At 37.9% G+C, this 18,978-nt stretch overlaps 1 protein-coding gene across 2 annotated transcripts in view; it reads left to right on the top strand.

Moving 5' to 3' along the window:
- Positions 1–18,978, top strand: part of FBXL17 (F-box and leucine rich repeat protein 17) — a 271,732-nt gene that overhangs the window by 2,891 nt on the left and 249,863 nt on the right. For both annotated transcript variants that reach the window (XM_086868428.1, XM_023943721.2), the window contains 3 exons: positions 10,430–10,552; positions 13,763–14,020; positions 14,739–14,870. In XM_086868428.1, the coding sequence (XP_086724554.1) occupies positions 10,430–10,552; positions 13,763–14,020; positions 14,739–14,870 (513 nt within the window). The remainder of the gene's footprint in view (positions 1–10,429; positions 10,553–13,762; positions 14,021–14,738; positions 14,871–18,978) is intronic.

Genomic DNA, 18,978 nt, shown 5'->3' on the forward strand with positions numbered 1-18,978 from the left:
AAGAATTCTATCCTAGCTGAAATCAGGACAGACACCTACCTTCCCCAGTGATTTTGTCTCTACAGTTGCCATGTAGTCCAGTTCCTTTGCAATCCCTTTAAAAAAATAGGCCATTTTTTCCAGCACCATGGTAGGAGCCAACCTACTCACCCCCAAATTTGCCCTTCAATCCATAGCTGTTCTGATGAGTTGGGTTTGTGGTTTTAGTTTTTTCAGATTATGTGTGTATATATATATTTTATATGTATATATATGTATATCTCTATATATACACACACACAGGGTATATGTGTACCTTCATCTATGTATCTGACTCCTAACTATGCCATTGTTTCGGGTTTTTCAGTTGCTTTCAAAATATACTACTCTGTTATGGAACTTATAACTTCAGATATCTAACCAGGTGTCCTGTCAACTGGATTTATGTTTGCCTTCTTATGATGGATTTTGATACAGATAGAAGTATATTTAGGATATTCTTTGTCCAAAGGTGTCATTTTATTATGAGAGGGTAGAAGACAAATATACCCAAAATCTTTACTGAGCTTTTTACAGTAGGTATAGGAGACACAAACCTTCATACAAGGGCAAGAGATTCCATCCTGGGAAGCATCAGGAGACAGATCCTGCTTGTTTTTTTCTGGATTCCCCATCTGTGACCTTGTGATGCAGTGGTGCTGGTGCAGGAGTGTCTGTGACTGGTGTCTTTAGGTGGCCTCAAGACAAGCCCAAGGAACTATGTCAGAAACTCCTTTAGTAAGAGCTTGCCACTTTGTCTGTTCAGGTGCTGTTTACCTGTTCACAGTGGTTCAATCTCCTCTAAGCCAGGGGTTTGGAATGGGTGGAAGGGTTTGTTAGACTGAAGTTGACCTGCAGATCATTAGATGGGCCCTACTGGATTGGGAGGTTCATGGTGCAGTGTGCCAGTTGTTCCTGGTTCCCTGGCTGGTGAAGAGGTCTCCTGGTCAATATGAAGTGATAAAAGAATGGTGCTTCCACAGTCAGGGTTTTGCTTTTCATTTTGCTGCTGAAATGTGTATGAGGAAACAACGTTATACAGTGGGCAAATGTCATCTTTAGTCTTGGTAGAGGAGGGTGATTACCTTTGAGTAAAGGACAGTTCAAAGCCATTCTCTTTAAGACTTGAGGGGAATTAAGGAGTTATAGATCAGTCAGCTATATAGATAGCTTGACTGTGTCCTAGACACGTGTGGATTAAAAAATGAAAGAGAGCTGTTTGTAAGCATGCACTACAGAAAATTACAATTACTTCTGCAGCATATGACTAAGTTCTGAAAACTTTGAGCTCTATGTCACACATTTGTGCCTATTGAAGTGTCACTGCTGCTTATTCCTGGAAAATAAAATAGAAAAATAAATCTTCCTGTTCCACCTGTTACTTCTTTGCTGTGCTGCTGTTTAATCAAAATGGGTGTAAAATGGTGTGCAGATTGAGCCATGAACTTATGAGAGAATGCCAAGTCAAACACTTCAGATTTCCTTTTGAGGTGTATTCACAGAAGTTCTGTGTGTAAAACACAGAAAGGAAATTCTCTCCTGTGCTTGGTGCTTTTAAGGCCTCTGCTAGAGTGCTGCATTAGGCTGTGGGCACTGGGATCTTTTTAGAAAATACACACACAAATGTGAGAGTGATCAGAGGCAATCCAGAGGTCGTGAAAAACATGGCCTACTAAAATATTTGAAAGCTTCTGGACAAACTGAATGACAGTTGTTCATAAAGAAGACTGACATGTGATCTTTAGTATGAGAAAATTGATAGTTCAACTGTGTTCCTGTCCCTTGTTGAATAGAAGGAAATAATAAGCTTAATTTGGGCAAGGTGCTTAGATGTTCTTACAGTGTATAATTTTCCAGGTTTTGGCAGCAGTGGTTTCCTGTCTCTTAGGTTATGTGACAAGTTGGGATTTCTATTTATTAATTATTTCTTTAGCATCAAGGGATGGGATGCTCTTATAAGGAATATTTGGGGCGTGCTTAAACTTACTTCAAAACAAAAGGATCTAGAATAGATTGTCTTCTTTTTGAGGTCTGCTTTCTCAGTTTGCTGATTTTATTTTTATAAAGCACAAACACATGCCTGTAGCATAGAGACTCTGTCAGTTTTGGCTTAAGGCTAATGCACTATAAAGGGAAGATAAGAATGTGTCAGTATATATGTCAGTGGGTGTGTATTTTATTAAATATAAGGTTTTTGTAAATATATTATTGTTGTTATTTGAAGCACTATTGACTCCTTTTCTGGTGTCTTTACTTAGTGCTCTTTACTTAGTTTTCTCATTCTTCCCTCCTTGCAATAAGTTACAGGTTTTCTTTTGCTGCAACAATAACTTCATGGGTTTTTTTCTGATAATGTTGATTGATACAAAATGCATTGCTGCTGTCATTGTACTGCTAGCACTGAATTTTAGATAATCTGAGTGGTATGAAGTGGGTTTGATAGACCTTTAATTTTGTCTTCTGTTCTTTGAATGCTGGAATTTATACCTGAAAAGACTGCATGTGCATTTTATTATTGCACTGTGATTTTCTTTTTTATTTTTTTTATTTTTTTTTAAATTCTTTTTGGCTAGTCAGAAGGGAGAGACATCAAAATACATCATTTTGATGGACTTTATCTGCAAGTTCATTGAGTCACTTTTGTAATGCTAGCTTTCTTTCCTATTTACGCTGGTGTTCCCATCATAATATCCTGTCTAAAGTTTGTGTTAAGTTTACTTTTCAATGTAGCACTTAGAGACATGGAATGGGTTTTGAACCTTTGTGGCTGATGCTAGGAGGTAAAATGTCCTTTAATTTCACTATTAATTCAACTGAACTCCTTTTTCTTTTGCAGTGCTCAACACAGCAGTTTGTTTTGGTTTTCTGGCTTCTTGATTGTTTTTCCCATGAAGCTTACTGTCACCCTGTGATTCTAGTGGGGAAATGAACCAGTCTGACGTTCACTGTGATGTTACTGAGCTTCTGGAATGCAGTTGAGGGGCAATATTGTGAAGGGAGGGTATGCCAATAGACTAGTAACTGAAGAGAGGATAGTATATGCTCATTATTTCAATGATAAATTCCTGAAAGACGTTGTGAATTTTATGATTTATTGCAGAATTGCAGAAACAATTGTTTTGCTTTGCAGAGGTATGTTTTAAAAGGTGTTTGTGCAATTGCAGGGTGAGTAAATTCATCTGGCTAATGTGGCACCAATCTAATGTTGAAAACTTTTCATTCGGATCAGCTGCTAGAAAAGACTTTCTCTAAGTACGGTCACTAAATCCAGTGCTAAAATTTGAGTGACTGGAAGTAGGGGACTGGTAAATGCTTGCTATGAGTGGCAACTTGCCAGGAGAGTCCTGGCTGTGATTTGAAATCACGCCATCACTTTTTCTGGCAGGCACATTTTTTTTAATCATAAGAACAGTTTTAACTGTATTTCCTTCATGGGTATACTGAGGCTCCTTTCAGAGGTGTGAGTTCAGTGCTCATATCTCCTTCATAAACTCAGAATCATTTGTATTTCCTTCGTTATGTTATGTGTGGCCAAAGTGAAGAAATCCCTTGAAAACAAAGCAGATACTTGTTTTTCCTTCCTCTTCTCTTATGTATGATTCTTGAGGTTTCCAAAATAGAGTGAAGCAGCCTTTAATAAACATAAATAAATCCATTGGTAGCTTAACTGCTCTATGTTTGCAAGTAGCAAGTACTGTATCTTACTGTTCCTGGTAAAGTGTCATGCTCTAGGCGTGTTCTTTTTGTCAAATGGTACTTGAGAATTAGTTTTGTAAATGAAATTTTAGTTAGTTGCTAAAAAAATTGATGAAACAAATGAGCAGTTTTTCAAGAATAAATGTCTCAAGTTACTTAGGTGCCATGAAGTGTCTGAGTGTGCGTTTTATTGTTCTTTTGTTGTTAATTCCATAGACTTCTTGGTTTCAAACAAATCTACCTGATGCAGTGTAATGCAAACAATTTTGTAGATACTTATTCTTTAATACAAAAGTTTCTTATTGATAGAGGAGAGCTTCATTCACAGAAATGAAATTATTTCTTTCAAATGAAAATGATAGACAGAAATAGGGGGTGCATAGATTCACCTTTTACAGTCTCTTCAGCCATAGGGCCTATATTTTGTTAATGTGCATAGAGGTATACCTTGTTCTTCTGAAAGTTTGCAGTATCTTTTTAAAGAATGGTATTAGCAATACACTCAATTCTCCCATGTCCTTTCCTCAGGCAAAAGCTTCTTTAGTATGTACCATCAATAATTCTAACTCCTTGATTATGCTTTTTAATTTTTTTTTGAACTAAGATTGTCTTTTATAAAATTATTTCTTGAGTTATGCTTATGTTTATTTTATATTTGATTTTGGTGATGTGAGTTAGTTATTAGGAAATTTCATGCTGAGGATATTGTGTTATCAACCACATAAACAATTTTCTATTATCAAACTTTCTTTCATAGTAACTTGTATGGATAAGGTTGACTTTTCACTATTTCCTTTGATTAAAAGTGCAGTTATCTTCTTCACTTGATTCACTTTGAGGAACTTAAGGCCAAAATTACCAAATATTTAAGACACACTAAATAAATTGAGTGTGTGGATTTCTGATTTTTTTAAACTGATCTTTAATAATTTAAAAACGGTACTTATAGGATGCTTTGTGGTGTTTTTTGTTTTGCTGTTTCAGTTTTTTTTTCTCCTCTGTTCCTGCTGAAATACTAACATTTCATACAAATGTTCAGAAGAGTATTTTATATATATTTTTTTAAAATGTATAATATATTAAATATAATGTTTATTTAAACACACAGGTTGAACTATCTAGCATACATTTAATATAGAAACAGTGGGGAAATGTTAAGGGTGTAATGACTGAGGCCATTGTACAAGGACTTGGTGGTAAAGTAGAGAATTTATACACAGAATAACTTTTTCTCTAATTTTTCTGGTTGGACCCTTCACTAACATTAATCAACATTTGCTTTCTCCCTTTCTCCTCCATTGTCTTGCAAAACATTCTAAAAAGTTGAAGTAAACACCAAAACTTTGTTCATGCACTGTTTTTTGGTGGTCTGAATTGTGCTATGCAAGGGTTTGGTTTGGCTGGTTTAAAATCAGTTGGACATCACCTGATTCAGAATGGTGGATTGACTTACATGGGGTACTGTGGAATTAGCTGTGTTTTGCTGGTTAAAGGTAAAACAGTGTGCCTTTTCTCTTGCAAGGGATTTGTGTGGGTGTATCTGTCAACATAAAATTAGACTGTTTGAATTAAGTGAAGCAGATTGAATGTGATTTGACTGAAAACTTCCTCTGTCTGTTGACCTTTGCTGTCGTGGCCATTGCATTTTTGTATTTTATTTTGATGTAGGATCACCTAGATGTTGGAAAACATCTCTAAGATCATTAAATCTGACCATTAACCTGGTACTGCCAAGTCCACTGATAATCCATGCCCCTAAATGCCTTTTACATGTCTTTTAAATGTCTTCAGGGATGGTGACTCCACCATGCCTTGGGCAGCCTGTTCCAGTGCTTCCCTTTCAGTGAAGAAATTTTTCCTAGTGTCTAAACTAAACCTCCCCTGCTTCAACATGTGACCATTTCTTGTCCTGTCAGTTTTTGCCTGGGTGAAGACCCTGAATCTTCCTTCTTACAGGCAGTTGTAGGGAGCAGTAAAGTTCCCCCTGTGCTTCCTTTTCTCAAGGTTGAAAACTCTCAGCTGCTCCTCATTAGACTTGTGCTCCAGTGCCCTCTGGACACCTCAAGATTTTTCTTGAGCTGGTGCCCAGCACAGGGGAATGGTCTTTACCCTGTGTAGTTTCACTTACAGTTTCTGGAGTACACCCATGAAAGCCATGAGAAGACAGTTTCTCCAGGAGAGTGCTGTGTCAAAGTAAACTTTGTCAAAGACTTTACTAAATTCCAGGCACACAAAATTCACAGCCTTTCACTTATTCCACCATACTGGTTGTCTGGTCATGGGGCAAGACTAGGTTGGTCCAGCAGGACCTGCCTTTCACAAACCTGTGCTGGCAGGGCCTGACTCCTGATTGTCCTGTATGTGCCATGTAACAGCACTCGAGATGATCTGCTCCATACCCTTATCCAGGATTGGTCATGACTGACAGGCTTGTGGTTCCCTGGATCCTCCTTTGAGCCTTTTGTGTAGATCAGCATCACATGTGCCAGCATTCTGTCAACTGGAAGTGTCCCTGTTAGCAGCCAGGACTGCTTGTAGGTAATGGAAAGTGGCTTGGTGAGCACTTCCACCAGCTCCCTCAGGGCCTATGGATTCCATTTTGCCCCATAGACTTGTGCAGGTGTTAGGTGGTGTATCAGGTCACTTAGATTATGGGGGGACTTCTTTCCCTGTCTTCCGGTTCAGTGGGCTGGGTATCTGGAGAGCAGCCAGTCTTGCTATTAAAGATTGAGGCAAGGAAGGCATTACTGCTCTTTAATGAGTCTGTATGAACAGTTTTATATCAAAGAAAGAGCTTGTGTTAAAGAATTCGCTGCCTGGGAGATATGGTAAGGCTGTCAGTGGGGAAAATCAGGTATCCTTAAATGTGATGTAGCCTGAAGGCTCAGAGAATCTCTTGCAACCATTGAAGGGAAAGAGAAACCCACTAATCTTAACACTGAAAGGGTGAAGCAGGAGGAACTGACCATCTACATTAGGAATTTGGGCTGGAAGAAGGTGAGATGAGAGAGAGGGAGCTCCTTTTCCAGAACTCTGCTTCCTCTACCCCTGCCTTTTGCCAACAGGGAAAATAATGTAAAATGATTCTAGAAAAAGCTATTAAACCTTTTTTTTTTTTTTTCTTTTCTCTTTTACAGTGCTGAAGGATATTCTGGTGTTTGGAAGAGGGATTTTGAAGGGAGTTGAGGGGGAACAAATTGAGTGGTGGATATGAAAATGTACATGTTTGAGTACAATTTTCAGGAATTAAATGTGCTAACAAGTAGAACCATTGCTATCCAAGTTATCTGTCATATGTGGGAGTTAAATGAACAGGCTTGTGAGTAGAAATGGATTTTTCAGCTGTATTTATGCATCCTTGGGAATTAGAAAATTTAAGTTAGGACAATTAAGGTGCCACAATATCAGTGTATATCTAGAGAATAATACTGAATTAAAGGGTGGTGAAGGCATCAAAGTGAGTCAAAGCATTTTATGCACTAGTGCTGTATTTTAGACAGTAGCTCAACTAATCCCTTAATGTAAGAGTGATGTGCCACCGCCTGGAATATGTCTAGTCCTTGCTACTAAATTCCATTTAGTGTAATTCAATATGTCATCTTCTAACAATTGCAAACTCTGAAGGGAAGCTGTTGTTTTACATGGCATTATTCAGCATCCTTTTGTAGCTGGAACTTGTAGAGCTGCTACAGAAAATAAAACTGGAAGGCCTTGTTTTTGAACACATACTGTTTCTGTAATTTACCTGGCTATTCCTGTGCATGCTGGGACTTCTGCAATGACTTGGTCTCTCTGCTCGTCCTAGTGGCCTCACTCACTATTTTCTAAGAAGTTGGTTTGCATCTCCTGTATTGCTTAATTCTCTCTGCTTCTAGACTTAAGTACAGTATGGACTAAAACATGATTACAAATGCTTTTGGACATTTTTCAGAATATTTTCTATACAGCAGTACTGTTTGTGTGAAGCACTTAATCGAACTTGTTTCTTTTTTGTTTTGTTGTTGCTACAGCTGCTTCACACAGGAGAAACAGTTCAGCAGTAGGTCTGTGATTTGTGAGGGCTTTTGGCTTTTGCTGGGCTGATAGTGTGGCTGGACACCAGGTTCCCCTCCAAAGCCTGGGATTTCCCTCCTTGACTGGTGAGAGAAAACATGAGGAAAGGCTCATGAATTCAGGACAGGGAGAGATCACACAGTGATTACTGTCATTGGCAAAACAGACTGAACTTGGGGAAGCCGGTTGAATTTATTACCAATCCAATTAGAGTAGGATATTGAGAAGTGAAACCTACATCTTTCCTAACCCTTGTATTCTTCCTTGGCCTAACTGCATTCACAATTCTCTGCCTTCTTCCCCCAGCCACTCAGGAAGACCAGGATAGGGGCTACACTCAGTTCATCATACCTTGTTTCTGCTGCTCTGGTTGCAACTTGCTTCTGCTTGAGAACTTTTTTTTCCTCCTTCTTATGTTATCCCAGGGGTGCTGCTGCTATCATTGACTGTCTTAGCCTCAGCCAGTGGTGAGTCCATCTTGGGTGCTGGCTGACACTGGCTCTGTAAGATGTGAGGGAAGGTTTTACCAGCTTCTCAGAGAAACTGCCTTTGTAGCCCATCTACTCTAAAAACCAAGCCAAGCCATGCCCAGGATAAACAAAATCCAAAAGTTATTTATGTGCTTTCATTTTAACAGTGGCAGCTGTACTAGCAGCAGTCTTTACTGTACCATGTTTACTATGTTCTTTAGAACTGCAAACTTTTGTTTCTCAGAGGTGATATTTCCACAAATAAGCATATTTATTTCCCACTTAAGTAAACATTAGTTGAAGTATTTTATAATGCCAGCCTTGATATCCTTTGTTAATATTAATTGGAGCCAGTCAGACATCTGTCTAAACATAATGTGGATCGTGTTGCTTTGTTCTCTTCTAAGAGAACTACTTTTTATAACTGTTAAGAGATTCAGTCTTCTGTTTCATGCCTGTAGCAGGAATTCAAGTTTCCTACTGCTCTTACTAACTTAGAATTACTGGCACCATCAGACTGTCATCTTTTCTAATATTTAGATTTACACTTTCGCAGGAAATGTCAGATGCTAAATTGCCACTTACTATTCAGTGCTTTCTTTCTGCTTGACCAAGGGTGATGGTATATTTTTGAGTGCTGAATGCAGCCACCTTCTGGTTCTGCACATGGGTTCACCAGTATGGACAAGAACTTCAGGGAGAAAGCAGACAGTGATTGTTTTGTTTCCACTTCTGTGCTTAACTGGCTGCCCAATGGGAAGCAGACAGTGACTCTGGTAATGGCCAAGCAAATGGGGGAAAATGGTGCTCACGCACAATCCTTCAACGCTAAGGAGTCGTGGGTAAGAGATTGCAAGTTTCTAATAGGTAGAAAAAGAAGAGAATTATAAATCTTGTGTGCATGTAGAGTATCATGAATTTGACCTCCTCCTCTCATATCAGAGCTCTGCTTCATCAAGGAGACTTGTAGGAATATACATACTTAAAACTGCTGGAGTAAGCCATCCCCTAGAACAAGGGGTACAGTTATAGTTATTCTCAACAGTTCATTATCTTGTCTGTTCCAAAGACCACCCAGTGACCAAAGTTCTGTAAGTTACCATTATAATTCAATGCTTCATTACTCCTTTTTTTTTTTTTTTTCTTTTGTGTGTTTTCCCCTTTGCCATCCCTTTTCCTTGGCTAAGCAGTCATAGTATTTTTCTTGAACATTTTCATGTTTGCTAGACTTGAGTTCTTTTCTAGGGATACTCTCCAGTATTTTCATATTTTCTTGAGAAAATTGCCTGAGATGGGCAATAGAACTTCTATTTAGTATGTAATGTCCTTAGATGAGTTGGAGGGCTTTCTTTTGTTTTGCAGTCTGTACTCCTGTGTAGGTATAATGCCACTACTGCCTTTTCTCATTATAGGATTGCATGTGGATTTAAGTTAATTTGTGCTGACAGGGTATCTTCATGTGAACTCTTTTATTACTTATTAATAACACTTTTTCTATTTGTTAACTGCTCTTTTTCTAAGACCCTCTTTTTCTATTTTTTAATAAAGAACAATACTTTTAAGGAGTGGATGAATGTAATACATGCTATAGCAATTTATGATCTTGCTGTAGTGTTACAGTTTATTCTTTTTTTTGCCAGTTGATACAGTGCTCAAAACCTTGGGGTGTAAAAGGCTAATTTTGTGCTTCAGTTCTCTTCTATGACACTGATTTACTCTGCTAATTGACTCTACCATCCCATTCCCCCTTCCCACAAGACCTGATGCATTAGTACCTTTATGACTCTTCTTACCAGTTTAGTTAGAAAATAAAAAGAAAAGTTTCCCATCCATTTCAGGATGGGAATGAAAGCACTTTTTAAATGGCTTGCAAATAACACTGAGCTAATTTGTAATTTGTTAAAGTGTGCCATCTCAGACGCACTTCTGAAACTTAGTCTACAAAATGAGTACTTTGGATATATTCCATTGTTGATTATGCTAATATGACTTATTAATATTGTCAGTTCTTGTGGGATGTAGGTTTTTTTGTTATTGTCTCTGATTAATCAAACGGGGGGCAAGTTGTAGATCTGTGTGTTATAATGCATACTAATACTTTTCTGTCTTTTACAGGATATATTGGTAGTAAAATATTTCTGTATCCAAAATATGATTACTTCTGACATTTTTTTTTTTTTTCTTCTTTGCAGATATTTTCCAACTTATCTCTGAATGAGCGTTGCCTTTCAGTGTCATTAGTCTGTAAATATTGGCGTGACCTCTGTTTAGATTTCCAGTTTTGGAAGCAACTGGATCTCAGTAGTCGTCAGCAGGTATGAAAATGTCATTGTGGAATAATTGTTTTCACAACTCAGAAGTCAAGACTTTGTTCTTAGATCTTGTACTTTTGACCAGGGGGAAACAAAGGAAACTCATAAAATGGTGATGCTCTGTAGTTTCACGGATTTTTCTGATATTAGCTGAAAATGTCTGGACCCATAGATTGGTTCCTTTTAAATATAATGTATTTTGTCTGAGATCAGTTGTTAAATAGTGTGAGCACAAGTGCTGTTTGAAATGGGTTGTGGGTTATTTGTCTCAACTCTGCATCAGATAGTCTGGAACTATCAGACCTCTTATTAATTCTAAGACAAACATAAGCCTTTCTGAAAGTGCTGTAGTTGGAAGAACGGTAATATACGTGGTGTTTTCTCTGTTTGTTTTAACATATTCTTTTGATTTTATTCAGCTGGTATGGCTCTTAATCACTAGAAAAGAGACTGTGTTAGATTTTTTTTTTTTAGACCTTTAGCCAATCATAGAATGAAATATTTGTAGGTTTAATTTAGTGAAATTGAAATCCCTAGGAACCTAGCCTTAAATTGTACAGGGCAACTGCCCTCCTTGGAAAGTTTTAGGGATGCCAGTATTGTTTGGCCACTATCCTTGGGTTTCTTGTTGAGTAGTGACTTGCAGGGGTTAATAAGCAATATCTTGAGAGTATCTTGAGAGTTTCATGGAAGTACAGGGTACAGAAAAATAACAACTGGACAGTTGCATTTGAAGAAGGATTTTTTTTTTTTTTCTTTGCAATTATTTGGTGTTATGGTTTAACCCCAGCCAAAAGCCAAGGCCAAGGCAGCCCCTTCCTCACTTCCCTACCAGCAGGGCTGGGGAGGGAACTGGAAGAATAAAAGCTACAAGACTCATGAGTTTAAAGACAGTTTAATAGTGAAAGCAAAAGTTGCACACAGACACACAAAACAAGCAAGACAAAGAATCAATTCACTGCTTTCTATAGGCTGGCAGGTACTTAGGCTTCCCCAGCAGAGCAGGGCCTCCTCACACAGAGCAATGACCTGAGAAGACAAACCTCATCCCTGGAAATGCCCCTCCCTTCCTCCTTGTTCCCCTCACTTCATACGCTGAGCATGATGCCACATGGTCTGGCGTATCCCTTTGGTCACTTGGGGGTTACCTGTCCTGGCTGTGTTCCCTCCCAGCCTCCCAGCCTCTTTGCCAGCATGGCCAGGTGAAAAGCAGAAAAAGCCTTGGCTCTGTGCAAACCCTGTTCAGCAATAAAAGAACCAGCACAAATCCAAAACATAGTCCCAAGTAGTCACTGTGAAGAAAATTATTTCTAGCGCAGGCAAAACCAGCACCACTCTTTTCCATCTTAACACCTGCCTGATGAAAGAACAAGAAAAAAGATCTGACTTGCTACAAATAAAAACCATATAGAATGCAGCAAAGACTGCTCATCAGCTGTATAAGACAAAAATCAAAAGGGATTTGTGTTGCTCTCTTGCCCTCTTTGGTTAAAGCTAAATCTTCTCTATGCCAAGTGATGGGTAGGTCTTTCTGAATGGTCCTTTGTAGGATTGTTGTCTTTTAAGATTATTGTCACTTTGGCTAACTACAATGTCTATAGATGAAAAATGGATTTAATATTTTTTTACAAAGGTGTTAACTAAACTTTGCTGTCTGACATCGAGGGGCTGCTCTGTCAGCCACTCTGGCACCGTCTGCTTGGGACTGAAGCTGCTCCGCAGTGGCAGCCCCAGGGAAGTGATGGATGCCCTGCTTGGCTCCCTGCACACCCCACACAGTCAGACCACTTTCCTTACTGCCTTGACTTCAGGTTTCCCACAGCAGAGTCTCAGACCTCTGGATAATCTAGCAACAGAATAACAGCTCAAGCTGGAGGTGTAGGGACCCCAGCAAAGGGAACCCTGTGCTTTATACCCTCACAGTCTGTGCTTGGGTACATCTGGGGCTCTTGGCTCCTGCTGTATTTCCAAGTATTCCTCACCTGGCTGTGCCACAGGTCTCAGTGCCCTTTGTTGTGCAAAGGGCTGGCACCAGTTCATGGCCTTTTGCCTCTGGCTGTGCTACCTGGAGCTCAGCCTGAGCTCCCCTGAAGCTGCACCCTGACCTATACACTGAGTGTATTCCTCAACAGATGCATTTGAGCATACCTTCTAATACATTAAAATGAAAAAAGAAAAGTTTTAAGGTATTGAAACACTGCCTTTCCATACAGCATTACTACAAGTAACAAACATAATGGAATGAAGGCTAACACAATTGCCATAGGGCAGGAATTATTATCAATATGAAATCACATATATTTCAGTAAACAAAAGCAGTAATGTTTATTGACTACAAGTTACATAGTTCTTTTATTAGTTAGTGTTCTACCTTCTGTTGGTTAAACAATTCCTGCACTTCTTATGCTAGTTAGTCCACATTCTCAGTCTTTCTGGTCTTTCGGGTTGGTGGTTTGTGGTGTTTGCCATCTCCCCTTGCCAGAATCACCTTTTACTCAGTTGGAGGTGATTCAACACAGTTGCTGAGTTGGCTTTGTCAGTTTCTTCCTTATCTAAGAAGTTCTGCCAAATGTTTTTGTCTGAATTCTGCATTCTTAATGTCCACTGTCAGTAGTTCATTACTACATTACTACATTACATTATTGTTAACCTCTCCTAGGAGCTGAGGTCATTAAAGCACATCAAGCCCTAAACCTTAATAAGGAAATTCTACCAAGTAGTTTATCTTTCTAATACCTGGATATCACAGATTCATGGCTGAAAAGAGAAGTAGGTCTGTGGTTACCCTTCTAACTCCGGAGCTCAGTCTGTTTGACAGAGAGCTTCTGTAAGTTGGGCAGCCATTCGGGATTCTTTTTGTGGTGAAATAAATTCCTCCAGCTGCGCGTATTTTCTGTACTTGTCTAGATGTTGCCTCTCCCTCTCTGAGCTTTATCATGAAACCATCTATCTACAGTCTACATAGTCTGTCAGAACTGGCTTTCCCCCAGTAGCCCATATTCTGTCAAAACCATCAGGCCCCCCAACCCCTGAAACAAACCAATTACAGTAAAATACCAAGCCATTGGTAGTATTTGTAAAGGAGATACAGTTTTGTTTTTCCTATAGCTCATGGAAATGCATCTTATAAACAGTTATTTTAGTCCTAATGACATAAAAGATCAGTATGGAAAGAATTACATGTGAGCATTTTTATTTTTTTTTTCTTTGCAGGTGACTGATGAGCTGTTGGAAAAAATAGCATCAAGAAGCCAGAATATTACTGAAATCAATATTTCTGACTGTCGCAATGTGTCTGATACAGGAGTATGCATATTAGCAATTAAATGTCCTGGGCTCCTAAGGTATACTGCCTACAGGTGTAAACAGCTTTCTGACACCTCTATTATTGCAGTTGCCTCTCAGTGTCCTCATCTTCAGAAAGTGCATGTGGGTAATCAAGACAGACTCACTGATGAAGGCCTGAAGCAGGTAACCATCCATTCCACAAATTCCTTCTGTAAACTTAGTATATTTCAGCTTAGCAAGTAACAGAAGATATCCTTTCTTAGGATTGATTTAATTAAAATATCAAAAATTCTTCTGGTTTAAAAGTTGGTGTATGGAGAGTTTTTTTGGTGGGTGCAGAGAGTACTATTCTCTAGAGACTGCACATACTTCCTTTTTTCTTTTTAATACCCAGGGACTGAGTGACTGCTTTTGTAGTTAAATCTGCAGTTTGACATCCTACACTTCACATCTGTGAAATTTTCCTGAGCTTGGTTGCAATTCAAAACCTGTGTTGAAGTAACTATTTTTGCTTTATGAATGCTGAAGGTGACTAATACCTTTATTTGTTAGACGTGCAAGAAGGTTTCATCCACAAGAAAATGTTAAAGGAGCACTTATGAGTTAGGGTAAATCAAATAAACTGTTAAGCATAAAGGCATTGTTAGCTACTTGAACACACAGTAAATAACTTAGCTATTAGGTGCTGCTCTTAACTCCATTTTATTGACCGTAGTTAGCAACTTCATTTTGCCGCATGTGTAATTAGAATCTTTTGTTTGCATATAGTGTTTCAAAGCCTGAAAAGAAAGATAATTTTTAATGGGGGGTGGAGAAGCAGAAAAACGCCTTTTCTCCCATCTCTTCATTTTAGTCAAATTCCATTGGTGTTTTTTTTTCCCTTTGATTTCATTAATTGCAGCTCGGTTCAAAATGCAGGGAATTGAAAGACATACATTTTGGGCAGTGTTACAAGATCTCAGATGAAGGAATGATCATCATAGCTAAAGGCTGTCTGAAGCTGCAAAGAATATATATGCAAGAAAACAAATTAGTAAGTACATATCATGATTTTTTTTCTTCCCAAGGCATTTTGATTGTCAAAGCTTTCTCTTGCTCTTATATTTTAAAAATTTTCTTTAGAATGGCTGCTTTTTGCACGTGAATTGCTTAAAAATGGTCCTGGCTGAGAAAATTGCAATTCTACAGAGATGGCTCAGAAGGTGATGCAAAGTACAAGTTAATCGAAATGTACTGTCTTGTTTTTTAACATGGTATTTCAGGACTGATTGTTTGGGAACTTCATAGTGTGTACAGGAAAATATTTAGTTCATGTGGAATGTTTCTTTTGTTTCTACAAGTGCAGTAAAAAGTGCAGACAGCTATAAGATTTTTGTAGCTTGGGTTCTTGATTACAAGTGACACACTCTGATAATGTTTTCTTGAAATATATCACTTTGTCATCAGGATAGTGTGCCTGTGCTAGTAGAAGGAAGTTGTTGAGGAGTAATAAAACAATCTTGCTTCCTAATTCTAAGCAGTCTCTGAAATGATGGTTTTTAAAGCAGGAAGAGAGTGGCTTGTAAATGGTATAGCAGAACAGTGTCTTAGGATTTTTCTAAAATTTCGTTTTGTTTAAAAATTTGTTTCTTGCAAAAAAAATAGTGAAACATGCTTGCAGTTGAATTTTTAGCTGTCAGCTAACGTCATGGTTACAACCTTTGTGTGGAACAAATAAATTGTGTTTGTAAGAAAACAGCATACCTTGTATTCAAGAAACATTTGATATTTGGCTTCAAATAGAGACATGCTAATGCGCAAGATTGGTTTATATACAAAAAAAATAAATCTGAAATCAACAAAAAAGAAAAAGGCAGAAGTTATTGGTTTTGATCAGACTACAGAAAGTTGAAAAATAGGAGATAGAGGCCTAAACTGAGATTTCTGTATAGTTTAAATGCAGAAAAAGGGCATGATGATCCTCCTCCAGTATTGAAACACAATCTTGAATACTGTCAGCTAGTCCTTCCAATACTTACCTTAATACATAAAACCTTTAAATATGAAAAAGCAAAATAAATGATCTGAGATGTCTGGAAGGAAAAACCTTCTACTTCCTTCTCTGGAAAGAGAAACGTGGGTTAATTAAAATCATTTGAGTTTGAAAGGAAGAGGAAAACCTTCATGATTTGCCTAACTGTATGTGAAAGATGGTGTAATTGTAATTAAGGATGCAGTAAGTTTAAATATCCACGTAAGTGCTTTATCATTGGGAAATATGGAGGCAAACTATTAACTTATTGACGCATCTTGGAATTCTCATCATTGAATTTTTTACTATCTTTATAGTATGAAATGTAACCTTAGAAGTTGTTATTGCAGTTACTAGCACTTAAGGACTTTGTGGTTTTAATATCTGAATTGCCATCAAAGTTCCTGGTTAAAATGGAACTTAATAAGTACCTTAATGCTTTTTAAGGCAATTGTGAAATGTGCTCTTAATTTGGTTGCCTTCATTGTTGAAAACATAGCACTGATTTTTAATTGCAGAGAAGACAAAAATATTTGTTGTCAAATTAATAGGAAATTTATCTAAATTTTTTCTCTTCTGGTAATTTGTCTAGTGACTTACCAAAACTGAATTTTTGCCTGGTTTTTCATATATATACTTCCTTTTTTTCATATCTAATTGTACTTAAATTCCTGCCCATCCTTAATTTTTCAGGAGGAAGAAAAAGACTTGGGGCAAACTTGGTATAGCTCTGTAAAATTAAAATTCAGCTCCGTAAATCTTCATATGTACACATGAAATAATTTGTGAAGCTGTTATGAACTCAAGGGTGTTTGTTGAATCCCTAGAATAAAATAACACTTGAACAATGCTACTACATGACAAAGCTGAAGAAGCTGCTCTGCTTTCCCCTTGCTAGGGGCAAGAGACTTTCAAGTCTTGTTGCAGTGCAGTTTTGTGTGATGAACTAAGACAACTTTTAAGACGTTCTCATGCAATTGTAAAGTGGAAACTTTTACATTCCAAAAAAAGTAAAAAATACAGGAATTGTTTGGTTGTGGAATTACCTTAAAAAGGAGTAATGGTTGGCAAATGGTTTGTCAAATTCTGTGGGTTACTTTTCTCCCTTCTTAAAAAATGTCCTTGGTGTTTGGTGTGGCACATAGTACTTCCTTCTCCTCTGGTGAAGAAGGTGGTTTGGGGAAATGGGTTTCTGTGTGTGTGTGTCTTTTCAAAATAAGTATTCATTCTCTGAAATCGAAATAGTCTGTGTCAAGAAAAGTGTTCTTTACGTACAAGGGCTTTGTCTGTGTATTTGAAATTCATACATTGTCTGTATGCTAGGAAGAGGACTCCTATTGTCCCTCCCCTTTTAAGCAGCTGCTGTAGTATCCATGTAAATAATGTAAATAGTCTTGTGTTTTGTATTTTCTTGTTTATTCCTTTCTCAGAGGTGCTCAAAATCATGACTCTTACAGGCAATTTCTGTTAATTTCAAAATGTATAGTGCGTTACAGATAGTACCTGATGGCTGAGTTTTCATATAGGCTTGTCTCACACTAATGGGTTTTACGCTTCAAAAATACATCTAGGCAGAGGCAACCATCAGCTAAATAATGCCTTTGTGAATGTTACTTTGTAGTGAAATGTGTGTGGATCAGGCAACACATGTGTTGCTTCATCTGTTGCTAAGTAACTCTGCTATCAGACTGCTGAGCAGAAACAGAGAAAGGAGAATTTATGTTCTGACTGTTGAATATGCTAGTCATTTCACAGAAAAATAGACCCTTTCCTGTCTTTGAAGTGCTGATTATGTCATGGTAATAAGCAAAAGCTGCAATTAATAAATGGGACAAAGGACGTAGGAGGATAAAGTTAATGTTGCATGGCGAACTCAACAACAGAAGGTTGTTGTTATTTGCATGACTGTTTAGGATTTGTGTCTCTTTGAAACATATTTATTTTTCCTCTGTCCTTTGAATGAAAGAACAATTATATGCTGAACCTCTTTTCTGAAGCATACTGGCCAAATTTGGAACCTAGTAAAAAAAAACAAAACAAAAAACCCCAACTTTGCAGGACTTAGGAAGTGTACCACTGTGTTGTCTTTCATGATCTGCCCCCAGCCAGCCTGATGCAATTGAATAATCTCACAAAATTTCAGTTCAAATGGAAGAACAGATTATAGCTCTGTCCAGAAAAAACTGAAGAATTTCATGCTTTCTTGACTGAATTTAGCTGGACTTCTTATGCTATGGTTGTGACTTATTTTGTGCTATGTTGTAACTTTTCTTTGCATCATGTGAATGTTCAATGTGAATTAAGCTGGTGGAAGATGGGTTAATTTCATTGTTATCTGTGTAGCAAATGCTGGTTTTTATCTTTCCACCCCACACAGAGAGTACATAGCTTAGGTGCAAAGTCAGAGAACTGCTCCACACTAACTTGTAGTATTCTCACTGAGACACAGAGGCAGGAGTACTTAACCTGAATTGCTTTTATTGCCACCTTGCATAGCAGGATGGAGTCCTAAAAGGTTTTAAAGGTGGACTACAGTGCACCCAAACGGAACGGGTATCTCCAGAAGCTTTTGCACAAGCTGTCTGTTTTCCTTATTTCAATTAGAGTAGATCTAAATTTGGGAGCTAACTGTAGAGCTGGAGAAAACCCTTCTCCACTTTACTAATTTAATTTAACATGCTATTTTTTTTTAATTGCTTTTCCTTAACTGGGTGACTTAATAGCTAAAATTGTAATACAATGGCTGCTGAAACTTAAGAGGTGGTAGTTACAGGCATGTTCCTCCCTATTCTACCCCGTGTTTCCATTTATTTGTGGTGCACCAGATATGGGTAATGAGAGAGAGCTTCTAAAGATGAGGTGAGGTGGAGTTTTAGATACTGCGAGAGAATGACAACATTCCTGCCTCTACAGTTTGTTCCCATGCTTCATCTTCTCTTTTACAACCTCATTTAGGAGTGGATAGGCTACTGTAGTAGCTCCTATGGCAGCACTTCTTCCTTTCCAGTAAAATCATGTTGTGAAGTAGATCCTTAGAGGCAAATAATTTGTTTGATTGTTCCCAAATATGTTCATTAAGGCAGTTAGAATATAACTTGACCATGATTCTATTTCTTAGGCTCTTGATTCT

This window comes from Cyanistes caeruleus, chromosome Z (assembly GCF_971803275.1).
Source record: "Cyanistes caeruleus chromosome Z, bCyaCae1.hap1.1, whole genome shotgun sequence".
In the NCBI taxonomy this organism is placed as follows: Eukaryota; Metazoa; Chordata; class Aves; order Passeriformes; family Paridae; genus Cyanistes; species Cyanistes caeruleus.